This window comes from Orcinus orca, chromosome 16, assembly GCF_937001465.1.
Source record: "Orcinus orca chromosome 16, mOrcOrc1.1, whole genome shotgun sequence".
Lineage (NCBI taxonomy): Eukaryota > Metazoa > Chordata > Mammalia > Artiodactyla > Delphinidae > Orcinus > Orcinus orca.
The window spans coordinates 52,632,615-52,654,837 of record NC_064574.1 but is presented as its reverse complement, the minus strand read 5'-3'; the positions used below and the strand labels follow the sequence as shown (position 1 = coordinate 52,654,837).

At 45.2% G+C, this 22,223-nt stretch overlaps 1 protein-coding gene across 5 annotated transcripts in view; it reads left to right on the top strand.

Moving 5' to 3' along the window:
* CREBBP (CREB binding protein) overlaps positions 1-22,223 on the top strand; it is a 131,595-nt gene that overhangs the window by 40,063 nt on the left and 69,309 nt on the right. For all 5 annotated transcript variants that reach the window (XM_033428929.2, XM_033428928.2, XM_033428930.2 and 2 more), the window contains exon 3: positions 18,208-18,384. In XM_033428929.2, coding sequence (XP_033284820.1) covers positions 18,208-18,384 — 177 coding nt within the window. The remainder of the gene's footprint in view (positions 1-18,207; positions 18,385-22,223) is intronic.

Here is a 22,223-nt window from a genome sequence, read left to right as displayed (position 1 = left end):
AAGGTTTAGTTTATTTACATGAAATGTTGATACAGTTAGACTTAGGTCCACATCTTGCCATTTGCTTTTGATTTGTCCCTTCTGCATATTGTTCTTTTTTTTCTCTTTGTTCCTTCCCTGCCCTTCTTTTGAAGGCTGATTTCAACATCTTTGTCATCTCTCTGTTTGTTTCATTTGCAGTCTTTTGTTCGTTTGTTTAAATATATAATTCCAGTTACGGGTCACATTTTCCTGCCTCTTTGCATGTTTAGTAATTTTTGATTATGTAGTGGATATTGTGGATATGTTGTTGAATAAGTTTTGCTGTCTTCCTTTAGGGAGTGTTGGATTTGTTCTGAGAGACATTTGACTCCACTCTTTGTATTCCTCTTGGGTGTTTTTCCGTCACTGCAAACATTTTAGGAACCATTCTCAAGCCCAGCCATTAACTTGTCTCAGACTTTAACACGGACTTGGGCAGGGCTTCTTAAACTTTAATGATTTGCAGATCACCTGGGGATCTTGTTAAGGTGCAAATTCTGCTTTGGGAGGTCTTGGGAAGTGGGGTGCTTTGAGTCTGCTTTTCTCACCAGCTCTAGGAGGGGCAGTTGTTGTGGCTGTGCCCTCCAGGCACTGGGAGGTCTCTCCATCTTGATGGTGTGAATGTAAGTTAGGGTATGTAATGGGTGTCCATTGGTGATTGGATATATCACACTTCAAAAGTTATCTGTTGTTTCTTTCCTTGTTCAGTGTAGAAAGTTGGGAAGTACTAAACCTAACATTCTTTATGTAAATGGGTCCAAAGCATGACTTCAAGGATCGACTTCTCCAAAATGTTTCTGCAATATTTTGGAAAGAGTTACGTTTACTGTAGACAGTAATTTGCTGTCCATCTGTCACCAAGTTAAAACATTTAGGGTTTTTATGTTGATTACCGCATAATACTTATGGCATTTTTCAGAATTACATAATGACTATAACATAAAATTTCAGTATGATCCTTTTATGAACAAGGATAACAATTACTGTATTTACTCTTTCTGAATTATAGTAAGAGAAGAGCAGCAAGGAATGACACTTCTGGGCTGGGGTGCCGATTGTACTGGGCTCTGTGCTGGGTGCTTTGCAACACAATCTCAGTTCGTCTCATGTTTAATAATCCTGTGAGGTACATGCCATATCTGTTTTGCACATGGAATAAAATATTCTGAGCCACTTTTCTGTCTCCCAGGAAATTATTCAAGATGACACATGTTAGAAAGTGGCAGACTTGACTTACAACCCATCCATGTCTGACTCCAAGGTCTGTATTTTTTCTACTACACCATTTTGTCTGTAATATACCAGGATTCAACATAAGATGGGGAACTGCATAATACCCAATTTTCTGTGTATGGACCAGGTTTTACCCCCATTTACAAAATTTATAGAATAGATAACTTGGAGAGTGAGTCTAATTCCCCAGGAGTATTTTTTGTTGTACAGAAGGATTTGCTGCTTACACCCTTCTAGAAACACACGTGTATACTGTGGGCCTTGCCTGTGGTCTCATTGGGCTGTGGCTCTCAATCTGAAATAGTAATTCAGCCAAGCAAGTTTTGCAAGACCCATAAAGAAGTTGATTTTTCTGGCTAGGGAAAAAGTGTTTACCTCCCATGTGGGAGGCCAGCATAGTTATAATTACTTTTTATGTGATTTTTTAAAGTGATCTTGTCTCTTAAAAATTTTTTTTTAAACAATACTACTACTGTAGCAAAGAAAGATTTCATTTGTGACTGTCTGGGTTTTTTAAATTTTCAAAACACACCAAAGAACAATATAATCAACATCTATGTTTCTGTTAGTCAGAATTAACACATGTTGATACTTTTCAGATTTTCTTCACAGTTTTTTTTTTTTCTTAATTTTTATTTTGGCCACACCACATGGCTTGTGGGATCTTAGTTCCCCAACCAGGGATCGAACCTGGGCCCATGGCAGTGAAAGTGCCAAGTCTTAACCACTGGACCACCAAGGGAATTCCCTTTTCACTTTTAAAGTAGACACTTTTTTGGAAAGTTTTAGATTTATAGAAGAATTGGAAGACAGTATTGAGGATTCCTATATTTCTTCCTCCCCCCATTACTGTTTCCCATATTATTATATTTGTCACAATTAATGAGCCAATATTGATACATTATTATTAACTGAAATCCATACAGATTTCCTTAATTTTCCCCCTAATGTCCTTCTTCTTTTTTTAAAATTTCATCCAGGATACCACATTACATTTGTTATGTTTTCTTAGGCTCTTCTTGGCTGTGACATTTTCTCAGACTTTCCTTGTTTTTGATGACTTTGTCAGTTTTGAGGAGGACTGGTCAGGTGTATTTAGGATGCCCCATTATTGGGATTTGTCTTATGTTTTTATTATGGTAAGACTAGGGTTTTAGACTTACGGGGTTATGGAAGGAAGATCATAAAGTGCCATTTTTTAAAATTAATTTATTTTGGCTGCATTGGGTCTTCGTTGTGCACAGGCTCTCTCTAGTTGCGGCGAGCAGGGGCTGCTCTTTGTTGCGCTGCGTACTTCTCATTGCGGTGGCTTCTCTTGTTGCAGAGCACGGGCTCTTAGGCACACGGGCATCAGCAGTTGTGGCGCACGGGCTTAGTTGCTCCGAGGCATGTGGGATCTTCGGGACCAGGGATCGAACCTGTGTCCCCAGCATTGGTAGGTGGATGCTTAACCACTGCGCCACCAGGGAAGTCCTAAAGTGCCATTTTTATCACATGGCAAAGTGTGCATATTGTCATCATGGCTGATCACATGGTTGTGTGGCTTACCTGGCTGAGTTCGTGTCTCTGCTGTACTGTTCCATTCCCTCCCCCTTCTAGCCTGTCCTCTTGGAAAGAAGTCACCATGCACAGCCCACACTTAAAGAATGGGGTTGGGCTCTATCTCCCTCTTGGTGGGGTGTCTGTGTAACTTATTTGGAGCGCTTCTGCATGGGAGATTTGTCTCTTTTTCATAGTTTTTTAAAATAAATGAAATCAAATCTAACAGATTAAAAATCTAAGTGTCTTATACACGATATACATGGTACGCTATATGTATTCATCTCATTAAAAAAACTTGGTATTATTAAATTGATACATATAGGTTTGATTCTTTTTTTTTTTTTGGCGGTACGCGCGCCTCTTACTGTTGTGGCCTCTCCCGTTGCGGAGCACTGGTTCCGGACGCGCAGCCTTAGTGGCCATGGCTCACGGGCCTAGCCGCTCTGTGGTATGTGGGATCTTCCCGGACCGGGGCATGAACCTGTGTCCCCTGCATCGGCAGGTGGACTCTCAACCACTGTGCCACCAGGGAAGCCCTGATTCATTTATTTTTAACATCTATTCATATGACTTAAAATTCTTCTTTAATTTTTTTGTATTAAAATTTTTCTGTATTTGTGCAGAGTTTTGAGTATACACATAACACTCTGAAAACTTTGCTTTTTACAAGAACTTAAAGCAGTGGGTGTAGCTGAATCTCAGAAACAAGAGGGTTTTGTCTTAATAATTGTTAAAATAAAAATTACTCACAAATGGAGTTTCCCCAAAACATTTTTTATTTTTCTTTGATCATCTTTGCTACAGTTGGTAAAATGCATTCTGTGCAAAAATTCCTTTTTTCCCCCCTTTTGTTGTCTGCTGAGGAGTGAGCACCTTTCCTGAATGTTCTAATGAACAAGTGTCCAGAGTGCTCTGAATAACACCAGATCAGAGCTATGAATTGGTTGTTGATGACATTTTCTGTTCAGGAGATGCAAGTAATTATCAGTGGATTGTAATTCCAAAGCCATAGTTCTGTATAATTACATCTGTGCATATTATTGTATATTTTAGGGTAAGAATGTGGCACTTGGGTTTGTAGCTTTTGAAAAATGGCATGATTGCAGTGGTTGCTTTGTTATTACCAAGTGGAAACTTCATGCCCTCAATAATGAGTTGTTTAATTCTGTTATTCTGCCCAGTGTTTGAAGGATGAACTGGAAAACAAGCCATCTTAAGTCCTAGAACAAGGCAAGAGATAGATAATACTGGGAAATGCCAACTTCATACATCGTATTGGAATTACTGACCTTGTAAATTACAAATTACAATGCATGCCCGTCTGTTTTCAGTATTGTAGAAAATTTATTCACTTTAGAGAATCCTGTCTGATGTTAGAGATTTTCTGTGCTCTATTTTTAGAAAGAGATCTTAAAGGCACCTCAAGATTGCACAGTGCTTTGTGGTTTTCAGAGCATTTTCCTATGTGCTGTTCCATTTAAGTTGGAAACAGGAAGTCTGAGCAGCCCTCTGTGTATGGTGTACAGAGGTGTATGGTCTCATTGGTGAGCAGCCATGCTGATAGGGCTATGGGGGAAAGCACTGGGGCATGGAGATAAGGGACAGACCAAGGGGAGGTTCGGAGCGTTGTTTTCTCCCCTGAGGACTTGGCACATGTTGGTTGGAGATTGGCTGTAGAATGGGAGGTGCTGGCCTGCTTGGCAGTTGTACTTTTAAAGTTGTCAGGGTGTGGTTGCACCTAGCTGTGCTACTGCCACATGTGGATTCATTGAAGGAAAGGTGTGTGGAGATGGGTGTGGCCGGAAGACAGAAGGTGGTGACTCTCAGTTCAGTCTGTCAGAATCTGATTGGAGACATCATAGCAGCTTTCATTCCTGTCTGTTGATTTTGCAAGTGATGCTCTTCAGAGACAGAGCTTACCTCTTATAAGTAATTATCAACATTAATAACCAGCTTACTCCTGCTGTTCCCAGTATTGATGTTCATTTTAATTAATACCTTCGATCTATCAGTCAACTCCCAGCCAGATGGCTGGTCATCTAGTCCGATTTTTGTGGGTAACTGAGTGGAGAGAGACTTTGAAACTGCAAGAGTAACTTCTCTAGGCCTAGTGGATACCCAGGCCCCTTTTGAGATGTCTTACCGTATTCTCATTCATGGTGATGATGCCCAACAGCACCCGTCACTGATGAATATTACAGTTACTATTTAGCCCACTTCTCAAGACCCGCCTCAAGTTAGACCACCTGAGCTGTTTGTCTGCCCACAGGGCCAGGGCCCCCCTCTCCCCCTTCAGACTCCATTTAGCAGTCAGTGTTGGTGCCACCTGCTGACAGCGCACATGTGTTTTCCTTGTAGCTTGTGTCTCTTGCCTTGGGCTCGAGAGGACGTGGCCCTGCATGCTATACACCTCCACCACCCCGTAGTATCTCCCTTCTGGAAGATGCTTAATAGACATCATTCTAATAATTGATAACGTGTATTTTACCACTGCCTTTTCAGCTTCCACTGTGCCAAAGATCAGAGCATCATTGCTAACAGCTGAGAGCTGGGAGGCAAGTGGGCTTTAGTGAGAGTTGGGCAGATGTGATAGCAGCTGGATCATCTCCTTGCTGGAATAGGTGCTACTCCTGAAATAGGTACTTTCCAACTGTAAAAGTACCTCACTATCGAAACATGGGAGCCAAACACATTCTGGTAAATCCCTCATGATCCAGTCTCTTGCCTGTTGCTCTCCAAAGCTCAGGTACCAGATAGATTCAGATGAAATGGTATCCCTGCTGCCTGAAATATGAACCAAGATTAAGGTAGCAGGATAATTGTGCCTTTGTTGTATCAGGAGGCACTCACGAAATTTCCAAGTTGATAAACATAAGCTACTAAAGCAACATACAGCTTTTTATATCCTGATTGGCTGTTGACTATGTTTTGCTTCTCTTTTCCCTCCTTCCAGCCTTCTTTGCCAATAGTAGTGGTAGATGTCTGAGTGGCTGAGCCTCATTCAGGCTTTTTTTTCTGGTCACGTGTATAATACATTAGTAACAACTTACAACCATGTTATAACCGGGGTGAATTTGATTTAAATTACCACCCAAGAGTAATCTCTTGACAGTCATACTCAGTTTGATCTACCTAGTTTTATTCAGTGTCTGATGACAGGTTAAAATTAATATTTTAGGGATTTCCCTGGAGGTGCAGTGGTTAAGAATCCGCCTGCCAATGCAGGGGACACAGGTTTGAGCCCTGATCCAGGAAGATCCCACATGCCACGGAGCAACTAAGCCCGTGCGCCACAACTACTGAGCCTTCACTCTAGAGCCCACGAGCCACAACTACTGAGCCTGTGTGCCATAACTACTGAGCCTGTGCACCACACTACTGAATCCTGCGCACCCTAGAGCCTGCGTGCCACAACTACTGAGCCCACGTGCTGCAACTGCTGAAGCCTGCGCGCTCTAGGGCCTGCGTGCCGTAACTACTGAGCCTGCATGCTGCAACTACTGAAACCCGCGCACCTAGAGCCCATGCTCTGCAACAAGAGAAGCCACTGCAATGAGAAGCCTGCGTACCACAATGAAGAGTATCCCCTGCTCACCGGAACTAGAGAAAGCCGCGCACAGCAACGAAGACCCAATACAGCCAAAAAAATAAATTAATTAATTAAATTTAATTTTTAAAAAAGAAAAAGTTAATATTTTAAGTACAGGTGTGCAGCCCAACAGTGTGTCATCTTGTCATTGTGGGCAGTCATAATGTTTGAGCAGAGAATGGCTTTTAAAAATAACTTTTTGGGACTTCCCTGGTGGCGAAGTGGTTAAGAATCCACCTGCCAATGTAGGGGGACACGGGTTCAAGCCCTGGTCCAGGAAGATCCCACATGCCGCAGAGCAACTAAACCCGTGCACCACAACTACTGAGCCTGTGCTCCTAGAGCCCATGCTCTGCAACAGGAGAAGCACAGGCACTGCAATGAAGACTAGCCCCCACTCGCCGCAACTAGAGAAAGCCTGTGCTTAGCAACGAAGATGCAACGCAGCCAAAAATAAATAAATAAATTTATTTTTTAAAAAAATAATAGGGACTTCCCTGGTGACGCAGTGGTTAAGAATCCGCCTGCCAATGCATGGGACACGGGTTCGAGTGCTGGTCCGGGAAGATCCCACATGCTATGGAGCAGCTAAGCCCGTGCACCACAACTAGTAAGCCCGTGCACCACAACTAGTGAGCCTGTGCTCTAGAGCCCGCAAGCCACAGCTACTGAAGCCTGCGTGCCTAGAGCCGGTGCTCTGCAACAAGAGAAGCCACCGCAACGAGAACCCCATGCACTGCAACGAAGAGTAGCCCCTGCCCTCTGCACCTAGAGAAAGCCTGCATGCAGCAACAAAGACCCAACGCCGCCAAGAATAAATAAATAAATAAAATTCAAAAAAAAATAATAACTTTTCCTCCTTAGATAAAATAATGTTTCATGCAGAGAATTTGAATAATACAGAAAATGTTTAAAAGATAAAAAACACCTCTAAACCCTTTATTAAATATTTTGGTGTTCTGTCTTCCTTGCTCTGTGTGTATGTGTGTGCACACGTGTGCATGTGTTACGGGGATTATATTTTTTAATCCTTTTTTTTAGAAGTTAATGTTTTACAAGGAACATTTTCCCCTTGTCAGTAATAGGTGAGTTTTTATAGTAAAAGAACTGTTTTAATGCCAGCGCTACTGCCTTACATTGATTTTGCACTTTCATTTTCCAGGTGCTTTCACTTACATTATCTTCAGGAGTGAGGTGCAACATCTGTAGAGTGTTAAGGTACCTCTGTGTGTCCTCAAAGCCATGTCTCTGCACCAGTGGACATGACTAAGAACACTTTACTATACCAAGTATATTTTTGTTAGGACTTTACACAACTCAATTTTTGGTTAGAAGTAGAGCCACATGTATTTGAAACAGTGATATGTCTTTGAGTATGTTTTATGGTTTGAGATTTATGGCATTTAATAAGCTGGGTGGGACTTTACTTTATCCTCTCCATTCCTTTTCTTGCAGCCGAGGAGGCCCCAGAAAACACTGGGCTTCTGTCCTCACCCTGCGTCCTGGGACTCACCTCCTGCCCCAGCAGTGAAGCTGATCGCCTGTCTGTTACAAGAACTTGTTTAGTTTTCCTGCCCCAATGGAGAGGAAGAAAAAAATTCTCTTAAATGTCAGCTTTCTTTCTCTTCTAAATTTTGCTAGAAATAATCATGGGCTCTCTTCCCTACAACCTTCTTTGCCTGTTCGGTCCCATCTTTACCTCTCCTTCCCCTGAATTCACGCATTATCTGTGTGGACGTCGCCTTGTTCCTCTGTTGTCTCCTCTGCCTGATCTGTTTCATCATTTTTCAAGTGGATTGTAAATCCATGGAGTAGGGTAATTCTTGGCCTAACAGGAGAGAGCTGCCCTGTAGAGGGTCGGGGTAAGGTTTATTAAAAACTTGGCTTTCGGGGCTTCCCTGGTGGCGCAGTGGTTGAGAGTCCGCCTGCCGATGCAGGGGACACGGGTTTGTGCCCTGGTCCGGGAAGATCCCACATGCCGCAGAGCGGCTGGGCCCGTGAGCCATGGCCACTGAGCCTGCACGTCCAGACCCTGTGTTCCGCAACGGGAGAGGCCACAACAGTGAGAGGCCTGCGTACTGCAAAAAAAAAACACAACAACTTGGCTTTCTGTTCCATTGTGCTTTAGCTGAGCTGCAGTGTAAATTAAAATTCATCTTTCTACAGATTCATTCCTTATAAAATAAAGTGCTTTTTTCTTATCTTTTTCCCTTTTCTCTCCTACTCTTTTATCATCTTTTCCTCTTTCTCCATAGCCACTGTGGGCTTGCCTTGACTTGGCTTTGATGCAATCCTAAAGAGGCTGCTTTCCCACCTAAAAAATGTTAGGACTTGAAGAATTAGGGAAGGCAATCAATTTAAGTTTTATCACCCTCACCTTGGCTTGGCGATACTTCCTGTAACACGATCTGGGAAATGGCGTGGAGGATGTGAAGCTGTAGAAAGCGCGGGGGCCTGTGCAGTGCGGGTGGCAGGGAGCGCCCTACAAAATCCCAGTCTCCTGGACGGGCCGCTGGCCACCCCACAGGGAGCCTACACTTAATGAGGTCCTCACAGTCCAGGGGCCGGCACTTGGCCACACGAATCCGAGTCCCCATCTGCCTCTCATTACGGGTAGCTGGGCCTTCCAGGAGTACAGACATCATACAATTCAAGGGCTGATTGTTTAAAACCAAGAAAGTCACTGGCTTTTCGGATCACAAAGAACTTTTTTAAAATAAATTTTTTAATTTATTTTTGGCTGCGTTGGGTCTTCGTTGCTGCACGCGGGCTTTCTCTAGTTGCGGCAAGTGGACTTCTCATTGCGGTGGCTTCTCTTGTTGTGGAGCACGGGCTCTAAACGCACGGGCTTCAGTGGTTGTGGCACGTGGGCTCAGAAGTTGTGGCTCGTAGGCTCTAGAGCGCAGGTTCAATAGTTGTGGCACGCGGGCTTAGTTGCTCTGTGGCATGTAGAGTCTTCCTGGACCAGGGCTCGAACCTATGACCCTGGCATTGGCAGGTGAATTCTTAACACTGAGTCACCAGGGAAGTCCAGGGTCACAGGGAACTTTAAAGATCACCTAGTGGTCATCTAAATGCTTCGTGTCTCACGGCTGAGGAGAACTAAAACTTAGAGGGAGCAAGAGGTTTGTCTCAGTCACGCGGCTGATTAGCCGCAGAGTCAGGATTAGTTACCCCACTGACCTTGGCCTGGTGCTTTTGCTTGTGAACTAATGTAGACTGTACCCTGGAGAGCTGGTGTGTCCAACTTTTGTGACTTGTGAGGGATACCAACAGTGTTAGGGCACTGCCTTTGTTGCTAGAAGTTTCTAGAACAATTGGGCAACTACAAATGAGGCCTGAGGCCTTGGCAGTGATCTGCTGTCCTGTCACCTTCCTTTTAGGAGTTTCCACCGTTCTTTCTAAGTCACATTCTGCCCACATATCATCCAAGGGCAGTACCATGAAAGTCAGTAAATACTTCTGCCCATCTTCCAGTTGCAATTTATTAGTCTAAGGAGAGTGTTCAGACTTGGGGGCTGTGTATTTCCCTGAATGCTTTCAAAGCTGGCGTCCTTCTGAGAGTTGAGTTCAGCGAGGGGGGCTGCTCACATGTCCAGGGTCCTCATTCCCAGTTCTCTTACTCCAGGTGACACTGGACAGCCAGGCGATGGCTTTGGCATTGTGATTTGTTGCATATTTCTACTTACTCTTTATCTGCCAAGTTGAGGTACTGGAAGGATTCCAAGAGCAAGTGGGTGATAGCAGACAGCTGAACACAGCCATGTCTTTCCATGAAAACTGCTTTTCTTGGCTTTCTCCCAACAATGTTAGGTTGCCAGGATAAAATGCTTTTGGCTTTACAAATGATATGGCCATACTCTGGGGTAGTTCTGGTTTTTTGGGTTTTTTTTTTTTTTTTTTGGCTTTGTTTTTTGGTTTGTTTTTCTTAGTCATTGAAAAGAGTGAATACTTGTGACTCTTAAATTATTTGGCAGCTTTTTGCTCATGGCATCCTAAATTGTGTCGTTTTTACATACTTTATATGAATTTGTGGTTTTATGTGTGTACCAGCATGTGAAGAAAGATGCTAAAAACTTCAGGTTAATAAAGCTGTTATGTTAGGTCGAAGCCACATCAGATGGAACATTTGTTGCTTTGTCGTGGCCGGCTTGCAAGTGGGAGTCACATCAATGTCTTTTTTTGTGAAAATGTTCTTTCTTCAATTCTTCGATGTTTTGATTTAACTTTCAATCCAGGAAGGTTAGGCTAGGGTATTTTGATCATATATTTTTACAGCTTATGATCTATTTTAAGTTCCAAGTAAACATTCTGAGTATTAATTATTTTTTAAGCTGGAAAACAATCTAGCGTGAAACTGGAAACTTTGTGATTTACTAGGACAATTTGAACATAGTTGTCTGTTAAAAGTATTTCTACAGCTGGTGAATGCACAAGATTGTTTTTGTCACAAGTTTATTTCATGTTTCTCTGCAAATGTCTCATAATCAAATGCCAGTAATCCCAGCTGGCTTCTCCCTCTGATCCTACCTGTTTGAACCACTCCACCATCACACAGTCTCTGAAAAATGTTCAGTTTTTAAATTAGTACCCTAAGCATACTTAGGAAAGAAACTACATCTAGTGTAAAATGAATCCCCCCCCAAAGCCAAATAATAACATACTAGCCAGCACCTGTAGCACCTGCTACATGTCAGTCACTCTTCTTGGTGCTTCATGTTCGTGAATCCACTTAATTCTAACACAACCCAAAGAGAGGAGGTGCTATCATCTCCACTTTACAGGTGATAAAGCTCAGGCACAGAGAAGTTTAAGTAAATTGCCGAAGGTCACACAGCTGGCAAGTGGCAGAGCCACCTGCAGACCAGGTCCTCCATACTTAACCACAACGTTCTGCTGTCTCTTAGAATGAAATCTTATTTGTGGCTATGTTCCAATAAAACTTTTGTTTGTTTTGTTTTTTCAAAAACAGGCATTGGGCTGCTTTGGCCCTGGGGGCATAGTTTGCTGACGCCTGGTCTTGGTGGACTGAGCCTGTCCCTTTTGGCGGTGCAAGTCTGGGCAGTGCAATTCCGGGTGCTCCTGGAGGAGCTGAGGCTCTGCCTAAATAAGCGAGGGGGCAACGAGCCTGCAGCGGCGGTGGCGCCTCTAGGAGGGGCAGGGCAGGGCCAGCATCACGGCAGGTTCACCAGCTGGTTTGTTGTGTTCCTCAGCTTTCTGGGCCACCCTTTCCTCATCTACGGAGTGTAAATTTTTTTTTTTTTTTTTTTGTGGTACGCGGGCCTCTCACTGTTGTGGCCTCTCCCGTTGCGGAGCACAGGCTCCGGACGCTCAGGCTCAGCGGCCATGGCTCACGGGCCCAGCTGCTCCACGGCACGTGGGATCTTCCCGGACCGGGGCACGAACCCGTGTCCCCTGTGTCGGCAGGCAGACTCTCAACCCCTGCGCCACCAGGGAAGCCCGACGGAGTGTAAATTTTAACTAGATAACTCTCTGAGGCCTTCCAGCTGACAATTCTAACCTGTCTTATTGTCCCTACTAAGCTTATCGCTGAAGGCCGTATTTTGTTTTCTTTCTGTTTCCTGACCAGCGTCACACCAGTTACACACACACACGCACACACACGCACACACACACACACACACACACACACACACAGCGGTACTTCCTCTGATTGCTCTGCTGTGTAGTGTGGTTTTAAGTGTATATCAAGGTGTGAGGAAACTGCTGAAGAATTCAGCTTTTGAAAAAGCGTGTTTAGTGGGCTCATTGAAACCACATCAAACTCAACATTTGTTGCCACTTGAAGCATTTCTGAAGCCCTGGTGGACTCTAAGTAAAATCATGAAGTGGAAGCGTGTTTCTGGCTGTCCTGCTCCAGTCCTGAGCATCTTCCCTCTTACCTCCTTTTCCCTATATTCTCAAATGGTCACACAGTGTGTCCCCCATCAAGCTTTTAGCTCAAAAATAGTTATGATCTGATCCTTCCTGTGAGTGTGCATTTCAAGAGGATGTTTGGAGATGGAAATTGGGGAGATTTCATTTGTGAGGGTCGTTGTTACATTAGTGGTTGACATCTCTGGATGGGAGTCTGCTACTGGAAAAGGCCCGTATGTGGCAGGGGTGTGTGAGGTCTAGGAAGAGGGAGTTGCCTTCCCCAAGGGCAGGCATCCTTAATCTTTAGGGGATCTTAGGACCCCTTTTGAGAATCTAATAATGGACCTTTTCTCTCAAAAATGCACATCACACAAAATGTGTACAGACGTTTCTGCCCAGGCACCCCTGCCTGCCACGGACTGCCCAGGCAGGCCCAGGCCCACTGTCTCATCTCAAGGGAGTTTGGGCTGCTGATGATGGTAGAGGAGCTACAACCTGTGGTGGCCCTAACTGCAAAGAAAGTGTTTCTCTGTCCCATTTTCCTAAGAAAGAGCAAGAAAAGGAATACTTGGCTTGCTACTACTGTAGAAACCTATTCTGGGGAGAAACTTACATGATCATTGTTACTTCTCCTTAACACCCCTTCTTAGTACTTTGGATTTTCAGTTACTACCTTATTTGATTAGATGAGTTAGGTAAGTAGTAGAGATCTTCTCCGGGTTAGTGCAGTGTGGTGGAGAGAATCTCCCTGCTCTTTTGCAGCCCACGGCTTGTTCTCTTATTATGTTGATAGTTGTCATATCATGACACAAGTAGAAAGTGAAATATTTGTCCCACACTGAGCTCAGCAGAGGAGACCGTTTGCAGCCACAGGTGACCATGGAGGCTGATGGACCATTATCGCAGTGCACCAGTGGGAAGCTCTGGGCTTGGGCCTGGCTGAGGCCTTGCACCAAAGCCAAAGGTTTGCTGGCCTAGTGCACGTAAGCACAGAGTGCCTGTTGTACAGCCAGGCCGGGCTCCCGTCTGTGCTGTCATGGGGCACAAAATCGTATTTGTCCTGTAAAACCAACTCCGAGTGCATATGCTCTTTGTGCTCAACCTTTGAGCACAGGCCAGTCGACTGACAGCCTGTCCATTGCAGCTAGTAGCTGAGATCCTCGTGGTGACTGTTTAGAAAACAGAAAGGAGCCTGTTCTGCTGCCACTCCCAGTGCCCGCTTCACCCAGTGGTGACCCTTATCTGTGCTTGGCTTCTGTGACTGGGGCACGGTTCTTTGATTTCCCCCCCCTGCCCTCAGGGCTGATGTTGGGGTTTCTGTTGTTCCGAGGGGTGGGCTGCATGATGCAGTGGGTCTCTTGGAGTGTTCATTTATTTGGTTCTTTCCCCAAATACTAATTGATACCCACTATGTACTGGGGCCCAAGGACATAGAGGAGATGTATGTTCCAGGAAGGCAAGAAGTTTCATCCTGGTTTTGTGCCAAAGATAGATTTAGGATGGGTTGTCATAAATATTATTATGACAGATACTGCCACAGAATCGTGTCCTGTTTTGAACCTTCCATAGCATATCTGTAGTATGTGTCTGTCAGAGTAGAGAAGCATCGTCTACTCTGTCCCTCTTCTGTGATGTCTGTCATTCACCTTCTTGCCTAACAGCTCAGAACTTCAGCAGTTTTTGACTGATGGGCCAGGTGCTATCAACAGAATTTGCTGCGGACACTACCTTTGTTTCATAATGAGGCTTGTGTAGGCATTGTTCAGGTTTGTTTGGACTAAACCCTAAAGACAGGTTTCCTCATCTGGTCTCATGCTTTAGAGTCATGCCAAGACTAATACCTAATCCCATCCTGGGGCAGGGGGTAGGCCTCAGGATCTGGCACTAGTTTTGGGGGGTTTGGGGGAGGTTGTCTTTTTTACCTTCTTATCTAGTTTGTTCTTCCCTGGTACACAGGGACTGTAGTTTACATGTCTTTATTGTCTCATTGAAGTGATAGACAAACAACAGAGTAAGTAGGTTCTCAAATGATTGATTGATACACTTGGTTACAAGAATGCATTTTCATGGGGATACTTGGTAGACCTATAACGCATTGTTTAATTTAGATTTTCTTACGGGGGAGCTTGCCTTTTTTTCAGTACTTACCATACTTAACTTTTCCTATTTTCTAAGGTTGAACTTGAATTAAATGCTTAAAAGGGCTCTGGAAGAATAGAGTGAAAGGATATTTTAACATGTATGGGCTGTTGCTGAATGAGGCAGAATATAAATATTTATTCTGTAGGCTTTAATTTGTTCTTATATAAACTGCACCATTAACTGAACAGTTGCCTATTTCTGCTGTTCTACTTTTTTTTTTTTTTTTTTTTTTGCGGTACGCAGGCCTCTCACTGCTGTGGCCTCTCCCATCGCGGAGCACAGGCTCCGGAAGCGCAGGCTCAACAGCCATGGCTCACGGGCCCAGCCACTCCACGGCATGTGGGATCTTCCCAGACTGGGGCACTAACCCGTGTCCCCTGCATCGGCAAGCGGACTCCCAACCACTGGGCCACCAGGGAAGCCCTGCTGTTCTACTTTTTGAATATTATTGAAAAGATTGTGTGCTGGTTCTGTAGCAGCCTTAAACCAAAATCTGATAAACTTCAGTTGAAAATAAAGTTTACTGGGGCTTCGAGCCCCGGTCCGGGAGGATCCCATATGCCGCGGAGCGGCTGGGCCCATGAGCCATGGCCGCTGAGCCTGCGTGTCCGGGACCTGCGCTCTGCAGCGGGAGAGGCCACAGCAGTGAGAGGCCCGCGTGCCGCAAAAAAAAAAAGAAAAGACAAAAGAAAATAAAGTTTACTATATTGCTATCAAGTAACTGTTGGGAAATTAAATACGTTGATTTTATTAATTGGAGTTAGAGAAACATCTCGATTTATACTATTTCATCATGAGCTAAAGAACACGTTGGTGCTAAAAAAAACATGTGTTAGCTAGACTTGGGAATGTTTGATCTGATCAAAGGAGAAGAGATACAGACAGGAAATCAGAAATCTAGAAATCTCTAGAAGTGAAGGGCTTTTACTCAAAACTGCAGGCTAGGACTGGAGCAGCCTTCCGGTTCTACCAGGCTCTGCCAGGGGGTAGTTGGAACCACGGGGCCTAGTTGGCTGATGTGGCTGGGTGGCCTGTTAGAGGACTGTCCTTACCTAGGCCTCTGTTAGCTCTGATGTTAAGGAGGGACTGGCCCTGGACCAGGGAGCTGGTCCGTGACCTTGGAGCCTGATCCCGAAGGTGGCTGTGGCTTGCTTTGGTTCATCCTTGGAATGTGTTGTCATAGGCTGAGGGTGGGATTTTCCCCAATTTTTTTTTTAGACACATAGCCTCCTGTGAGCTGGCCATTCCTTACCTGCTGTCTGTGATCTTTGACTTTACCTTGGTTCTTGTCCCATGAGAATTGAAACCATGTTGAGAGGTTTCCTTCACTCTGGAATGGCCAAGAAGAAAAGGTGAGAACAGATTTCCTGATGAAATCTGTCAGTGTCCACAGCACTTCGGTGCTTTGTCCCAGAGGCTTACCAGGCAAGTAGTAGCCAACTGACCAGGCCACACACCCACCCAGTTTTCACCCTGGCAAGGTGATCATGTGAACACCGTCCCAATATTCGCAGAGCCTTAGACGTTTTTAACAGGGCTGATGAGCTTTGAGCTGCACAGGTCCCCTTTGGAAGCTCTTTGACCTCTTGGTATTTATGTCCCTCTCTACACCAAAGGGCTGACTGCCTTGGACAGTTGGCATCAGTGGAAGGACAGTTGCCTCTCCTTTCCCACCCCCCAGCTGCCATCCACTTTGATTCATCAGTACTAGAAACTTCCAAAACAACATTGATTTTTCTTGTTTATCAGATTGGTGGTTACATGGAGCAAGCTCTATGACAAGTAGGAAAATTGCATCTGAATGTGTTCTGAACCGGGCTTGGTTCATAGCAGGCGCTAGGTAAACGCTGGCTGACTGTGAGCACGGATTCATGGAGGGTCAATTGATGCATGTGTCTTCTGACATGTTTGGTCCTAAGTAGAGAAATTTTAAATGAAATTTAGGAAATGGAAATTATAACCATGTTTTTTCCCCAGATTCTTGGGGCTCTGAGAGCAGTGTTTGAGTTTATGCAGAATTCTACAAAAAGTAATCATTACGTGGAGTTAATTTAGTGTAACACTTCCTGAAAATATAGGTTTTTGCTTCAGTTCTTCTGAGTTTCAGATAACAACTGAAGGAACCTAGTTGAGAATCAGAAATGTCCTTTATGTTAAAAGTTTGCTGATTAAGTCTCACCTTGATTAAATCATCTGAATTCAGAGTTGAGCCTATTTGGTGGGCTTCGTAAAGAGTTTGTTTTTGTTTCAGTTTTCTCAAGTTCACTTTGAATTTCAGTTGAATTTAAATTTGTTTCAGTTTACTCGAGTAAAGCAAATAAGGCAAAAGTGGCAGCTAGAATGTGTTCACTTTCAAAAATTTGAGAAGTACCGCTGTGAGGGCTATATGTGGAAACCACCAGTACATATGAAAATGCCAGAACAAGATCTTTTTGGTTACAGTAGTTTGGTTTTATTTGTGTTTTTATGCGGACATTTCAGCAGGAAGGGGTCGATTGTGTTGAGCATCTGTTTGTTTGCAGCCTAGAATTTTAGAGCTGAAAGAAGTAATGCAGTTGTCTTGTGCAAGACGCTCATCTTTCAGGTGAGATAAAGGTCCGTAGAAGGAACGTGAGTTAACCAGCATGAACGGGCTGGTGCAGTCACCATGTGAGGTTGGTGGAGAGAACTGAGCTGTGATTTCTTGAATGGAAACTCTCTCCCCTAGGGAAGGGGGCTCTTCCCTTCAGGAGACTCCTTCCTCCCAGTTTCTAAACATCAAATGCACCAGGACACCAGAAAACTAGAGCAGGCAGTAGGCAGCAGATGGATTGTTGCAACTTCGTGAGAGAGCAAAGCAGGCAGACTAGAAAAGCCACTCTCTTAGTAATGAGACTCTGCTTCTCCAGAGGGGGTGGCTGAGCAGCAGGACATCACTGTGGGGATTCCCGGATTCATGCATGTGGAGATTAGAGCTGAGGGGTCTGGCGGGAACCTGGCCGGGGTCTCTTGACTGGAGGGGATCTCTGACTCCTGTGGTTGGTTGCTGCCCCACCCCGCGGCATAGGTGGGGTTCCTCCTTTCCATTCTTGGCTTTATCTACTCTACAGTTTCTTTTATTTCTCTGTAATTAAAATAGGACTTTATTATGGAAAACTTCAAATACGTATAATATTAGAGGGGCTAGTATAACACCCACACACACCTGTCCCCTGGTGAGGAGTCACCGACGTTTGTCCAGTCGTTTTTCATTGACACTACCCCTTGCCTCACTAGGTTTTAAAGCAGATCCCAGACATTATATCATTTCTTTGTCAGTATTTCTGCTGTGCATTTTGAAATAATGGAAACTTAAATCTGATTGGGGGGTGGTAGCTGAAAGAAACGAATTACTTATAGAGTAATTAAGGATTAAACTGAAGGAGCTCCTCTTTGTCAGTTATTCTGGAAGGTTTTGTTTTCCAAATGATCTTAATGGGTCAGTGCCACTCTCAGGGTAGGGGACTTGGCGTGAGGAGTATGGCTGAGGGGTAAAGGTGGAAAAGTGCTGGCTCTTGGGATGATATTTAGGAGGAGGGGACAGATGGGGTTGTTGGGAGCAGCTTCACTAGTCTCCTGCCTTTAGTCTGTAGCTGTTTGAGCAAGTTGCTCTGTTCATAATCCTAATTGTGAACCCTGAGAATGAGCCTTTAATTTATAATTGAAATGAAGATTTTACAGGAAATAATGATTTTTGCTTCAGTGGGTCAAAGTGAGCATTTCTGAGGCTCTTCCTTTCATATGTGGTCGCGTCAGGATGGCTGATGTTGCTCTTTTTGTTTCAGATGGGAATGACTGGTAACACAAGTCCATTTGGACAACCCTTTAGTCAAACTGGAGGGCAGCAGATGGGAGCCCCTGGAGTGAACCCTCAGCTGCCCAGCAAGCAGAGCATGGTCAATAGCTTGCCTCCCTTCGCTGCAGACATCAAGAATGCTTCAGTCACCAACGTGCCAAACATGGTAAGTTGCCCTTGATCTTAGAGCTGTGGGTCTCCAGTGGGTGCTTTGGTGTGTGGATTTTATCGTGCTGACAGTGAAGATCTGCAACTAAAAGTGCGTCATGGGTAAAAGGAAAATAACCTGTATTTCTCATGCATACGCTCTCTCAGTGAGTTTAATTTTCTGTGATGAGCTGCCCGTAAGGGGCTAGTTAAGATGATTCAGCTAGTTTTCCCGAGGTCCCTATGTGGAGGGAGAGGGTTCATGTCTATGCGTCATTTTGATTTTCCTCCAGAGGTCACCCTCTTGATTCAGCAGTAGAGCCAAGAGAATTGGAGAGATGGGCTTTTTTACACTTCCTGTCTGTTAGTGGTTGAAGCTGTCAGTAGAAGTCCATCCATTTCTGTTACGAAGGACATTTATCTTCAGAGAACTGTACCTTGTCTGTGAGATGTGTGTGTCCTGTCTGACTTGACAGATGGTTTCACATATCTTCATTCTCCCTGAGATTTCCTACCTGTAAAATAGAAACTACCCTTGGAACTCTCAACCTAACTAACCCAGATTATTAATGGGAAAATGGTTCCTTTTGTGCCACAAAATGGCATCTCTTTTAATTCCGGCCACTAAGGGTAAATGTGTTCTTTTGTCGGACCTCACCGTGCATACATGGCTTCTGCGTCTCTGATGTGCCTTTAGCGATGGGTTAGGGCCTGGAGCAGCCACTGTCCTCTCCCCTAGGCTTGCGCTGCCAGGGCTGCCATCCACATAGTTGTGCAGAGTGATTTGGGAAGACTCAGAAGAAAGCTGGGGGATTATGTTCAGAAAAAGTTGCTTTTTGTCTTTCGATTTTTAAAAAACTTTAATTTGAAGTATTTGTTGTAAAGATACAGACAAGAATTCCTGTATCTCCATCACCCGCTTCTCTTGATGTTAACATCTTCTATAACCTTGGTATATTTGCCAAAACTAAGGAATTGACTGCTTACAGTACTTAGAAGTTTTGCGGCTGTTGGAAGCAGGAAGAGTTGGATCTCTTTTTCTTTGTTTTTGTTAAAAATCAGAAAAAGGGACTTCCCTGGTGGCTCAGTGGTTAAGAATCTGCCTGCCAGTGCAGGGGACACGGGTTCGAGCCCTAGTCCAAGAAGATCCCACATGCCGCGGAGCAACTAAGCCCGTGCGCCACAACTGCTGAGCCTGCGCTCGAGAGCCCGCAAGCCACAACTACTGAAGCCCATGCACCTAGAGCCTGTGCTCTGCAACAAGAGAAGTCACTGCAATGAGAAGCCCGTGCACCACAACAAGAGAAGGCCTGTGCACAGCATCGAAGACCCAACGCAGCAAAAAAAAAAAAAAAAATCAGAAAAGGGAGTGATACTGAGGTATCCTAATCAGATTCGCTCTCAGTTTGCTACATTCTTCCTTCTTTAAAAAGAAAGGGTACAAGCAATGAGATCTGTTTTCAAGCTGCTTCCAGTTTTTACTTCTTTATTTCTTCTTCTGATCATCCCCCTGTAACTTGCCTGGATCTGCTTCTCTTCTTCCAGTAACATTTTGTTGCCAGGATTGCCCTGTTCCCGGCCATACAGACCCAGAACTTACAACAAAGCCCACTGCTCCCTTCACGTGGCTCCTGTCAGCCCTGGGGGCAGCAGGCCAGGATCCCCAGCCCTGCTCTTCTGTTCTCGCCTGCCTTTCCTTTTCCAGTCCTCACTGGGAGGGCAGTAGCGTGCACTTCAGTACTGTTGATTGTCACCTGGGTTTGGTCAGTGACCTGGAGCACATTTTGGCTTCAGAGTAAGAGTGTTTGCTTTTCACAGACATTCTGTGTTTTGTAGTCTGAGAAACCCTGACCTAACATTTTCTTCCCTTTTCTTTTTTTAAATCTTCTCCAGGCCCACTTTTTCATCCTTTCTCCTTTACCCCCAACTTAGTGGCAGAATCCTTTCACTGCAGGTTCCTCTGCCTGCCTCTGCGGCTCCAGGGGACTGAATTCCTGAGAGTGGTGTGCTTGTCAAGGGCAGGTTCGGACCAGACTGGAAAGAGGCTTCTGGTTGCCTCCACCTGTGCCTGGGCTGGAGCCCTTTGGGCTAGGGAAGGATTCTCTCTCCCTTGGCGCTGTTGACGTTTGGGGTGCGATCTTTCTCTGTTGTGGGGGCCATCCTGTGTATTGTGGGATGTTTAGCAATATCCCTGGCCTTCACCCACTCGATGCTCACAGCCCTCTACCCCGACCCCCCTATAGTTGGCCCCAGTTGAAAGCCCCTGCTCCGGGGAATGGTTGGGGGAGGCAGTAGCAGTAACATCTCATCCTTCTGTCTGTGACATCTAATAGATAAAACCAGTTCTCTCCCCCTCTCCCCTCGCCTTGGCCTTATCAGGCTACCCGCATGGTGAACTGGGGAAGTATCTTGGTGTATGGGAGCCTAGCCACCACTTTTCCACAGGGGCACGGGTGGACTCTCGGAGAGATCCGCAGCTGGTGCCTTTGGAGTGAAGTCCTCAGACGTTTACCGCGGGGCTCGGGGCAGGCTTCACCAGGCCAGGTGACCCAGCCACGGCCTTCACGCTATTGGGCGCACAGGAACCAGAGGGAACTGACAGAGAAGCAGGGCAGCAAGTGCACATAATTTGCCTAGTATCTTTCTAAGTGCTTTCTCACCCTGTGTTTTACCTTATTCTTTTGACAGCCTCTTGAAAGACATCACTACACCTCCCATTTTACAGATGAAGAGTCTGAGGGTCTGAGGGCTTTCGGTTCATTCAGGGCTATGTAACTTCTTGTCTGCAAGGCCCAAAGCTCCTTCAGTATGTCCTGGTGTCATGTTTTAGTGGCTCCGAGCCCTTTGGGGTGTGTTTACATTGCTTATTTGCAGTTCCTCAAACATGTTTTGTTGTCTTCCTTGAGTTTTGTAAATTGTTTCTGGCCCCTTGGAGCCCAGAGATTTTTGTACAGTGAGGGAGAGCAGTTACCAAAGATCTAGATTTCTTTAATTAATAAAGGAGAAAAATTTGGAGCCTTGAACATATTTGTGTTTTTTGTCATGCTTTGGGGAGTGGTCTTTTAAAGCCCAGCTAGGTTCAGTGTGCCAAACAGTTGAGCTCAGGACTCTGATACCGAATCACCTGGTGCCCTGGTTGAGCTCTCTGTGGGACGATTGACACTTGGTCACTGGCCGAGGGACTCATGCTTGTTTCCTCTCCTAGAGGATTCCCGCAGCACTGGTGGTGCTCAGGAAGCGAGGGGATGTGGCCATTCCTTTAACTCGTCTCATTTGTTGAGCACCTTATCTGAGCCCAGGTGCATCTGGAGTGCTGGTGTGAGTTACATAGAGCTCACCCCTCTTTCGTGAAATTGGGGGTGGTGGTGATGGAAAACAAATAATTACAAATGCCAACTGCCCTAACAGGTCTGAGTAGCACGGAGAGGTTGAGGTTGACACAGGGACCTCCTTAGGTGGAGCCATCAGAGAGAAGGCCGCACCAAGTAGGGGGTTTTAAGGGCAAGATTGGAAGGATGAGCAGGAGCCGCGGAGACCCCAGGGCACTGGGAGAGCATTGGCTTGTGTAGGAGCCAGCAGAAGTCCAGTGGGAAGGGTGAGAGGAAAGCGGTGTGAAGTGGATATTGGGGGCTGGGCAGGAGCCGTCTCAAGGAGGGCCATGGGTGGCAGTGGCCACCGCAGTGCTCTAGGCTAGCGGAGATGGGGGCCTGGAGGCCATTGATTACAGAGGGGACGGGAGACCAGATGAGGTTTGCCACTAGAGTGGTTATGTGGGGTCACCATGTGAGATGACTTGGTGGGAGGCAGGACCATTTACAGAGCTAGCGGAGGAACAGACTGGGAGAAGGGAGATGAAGG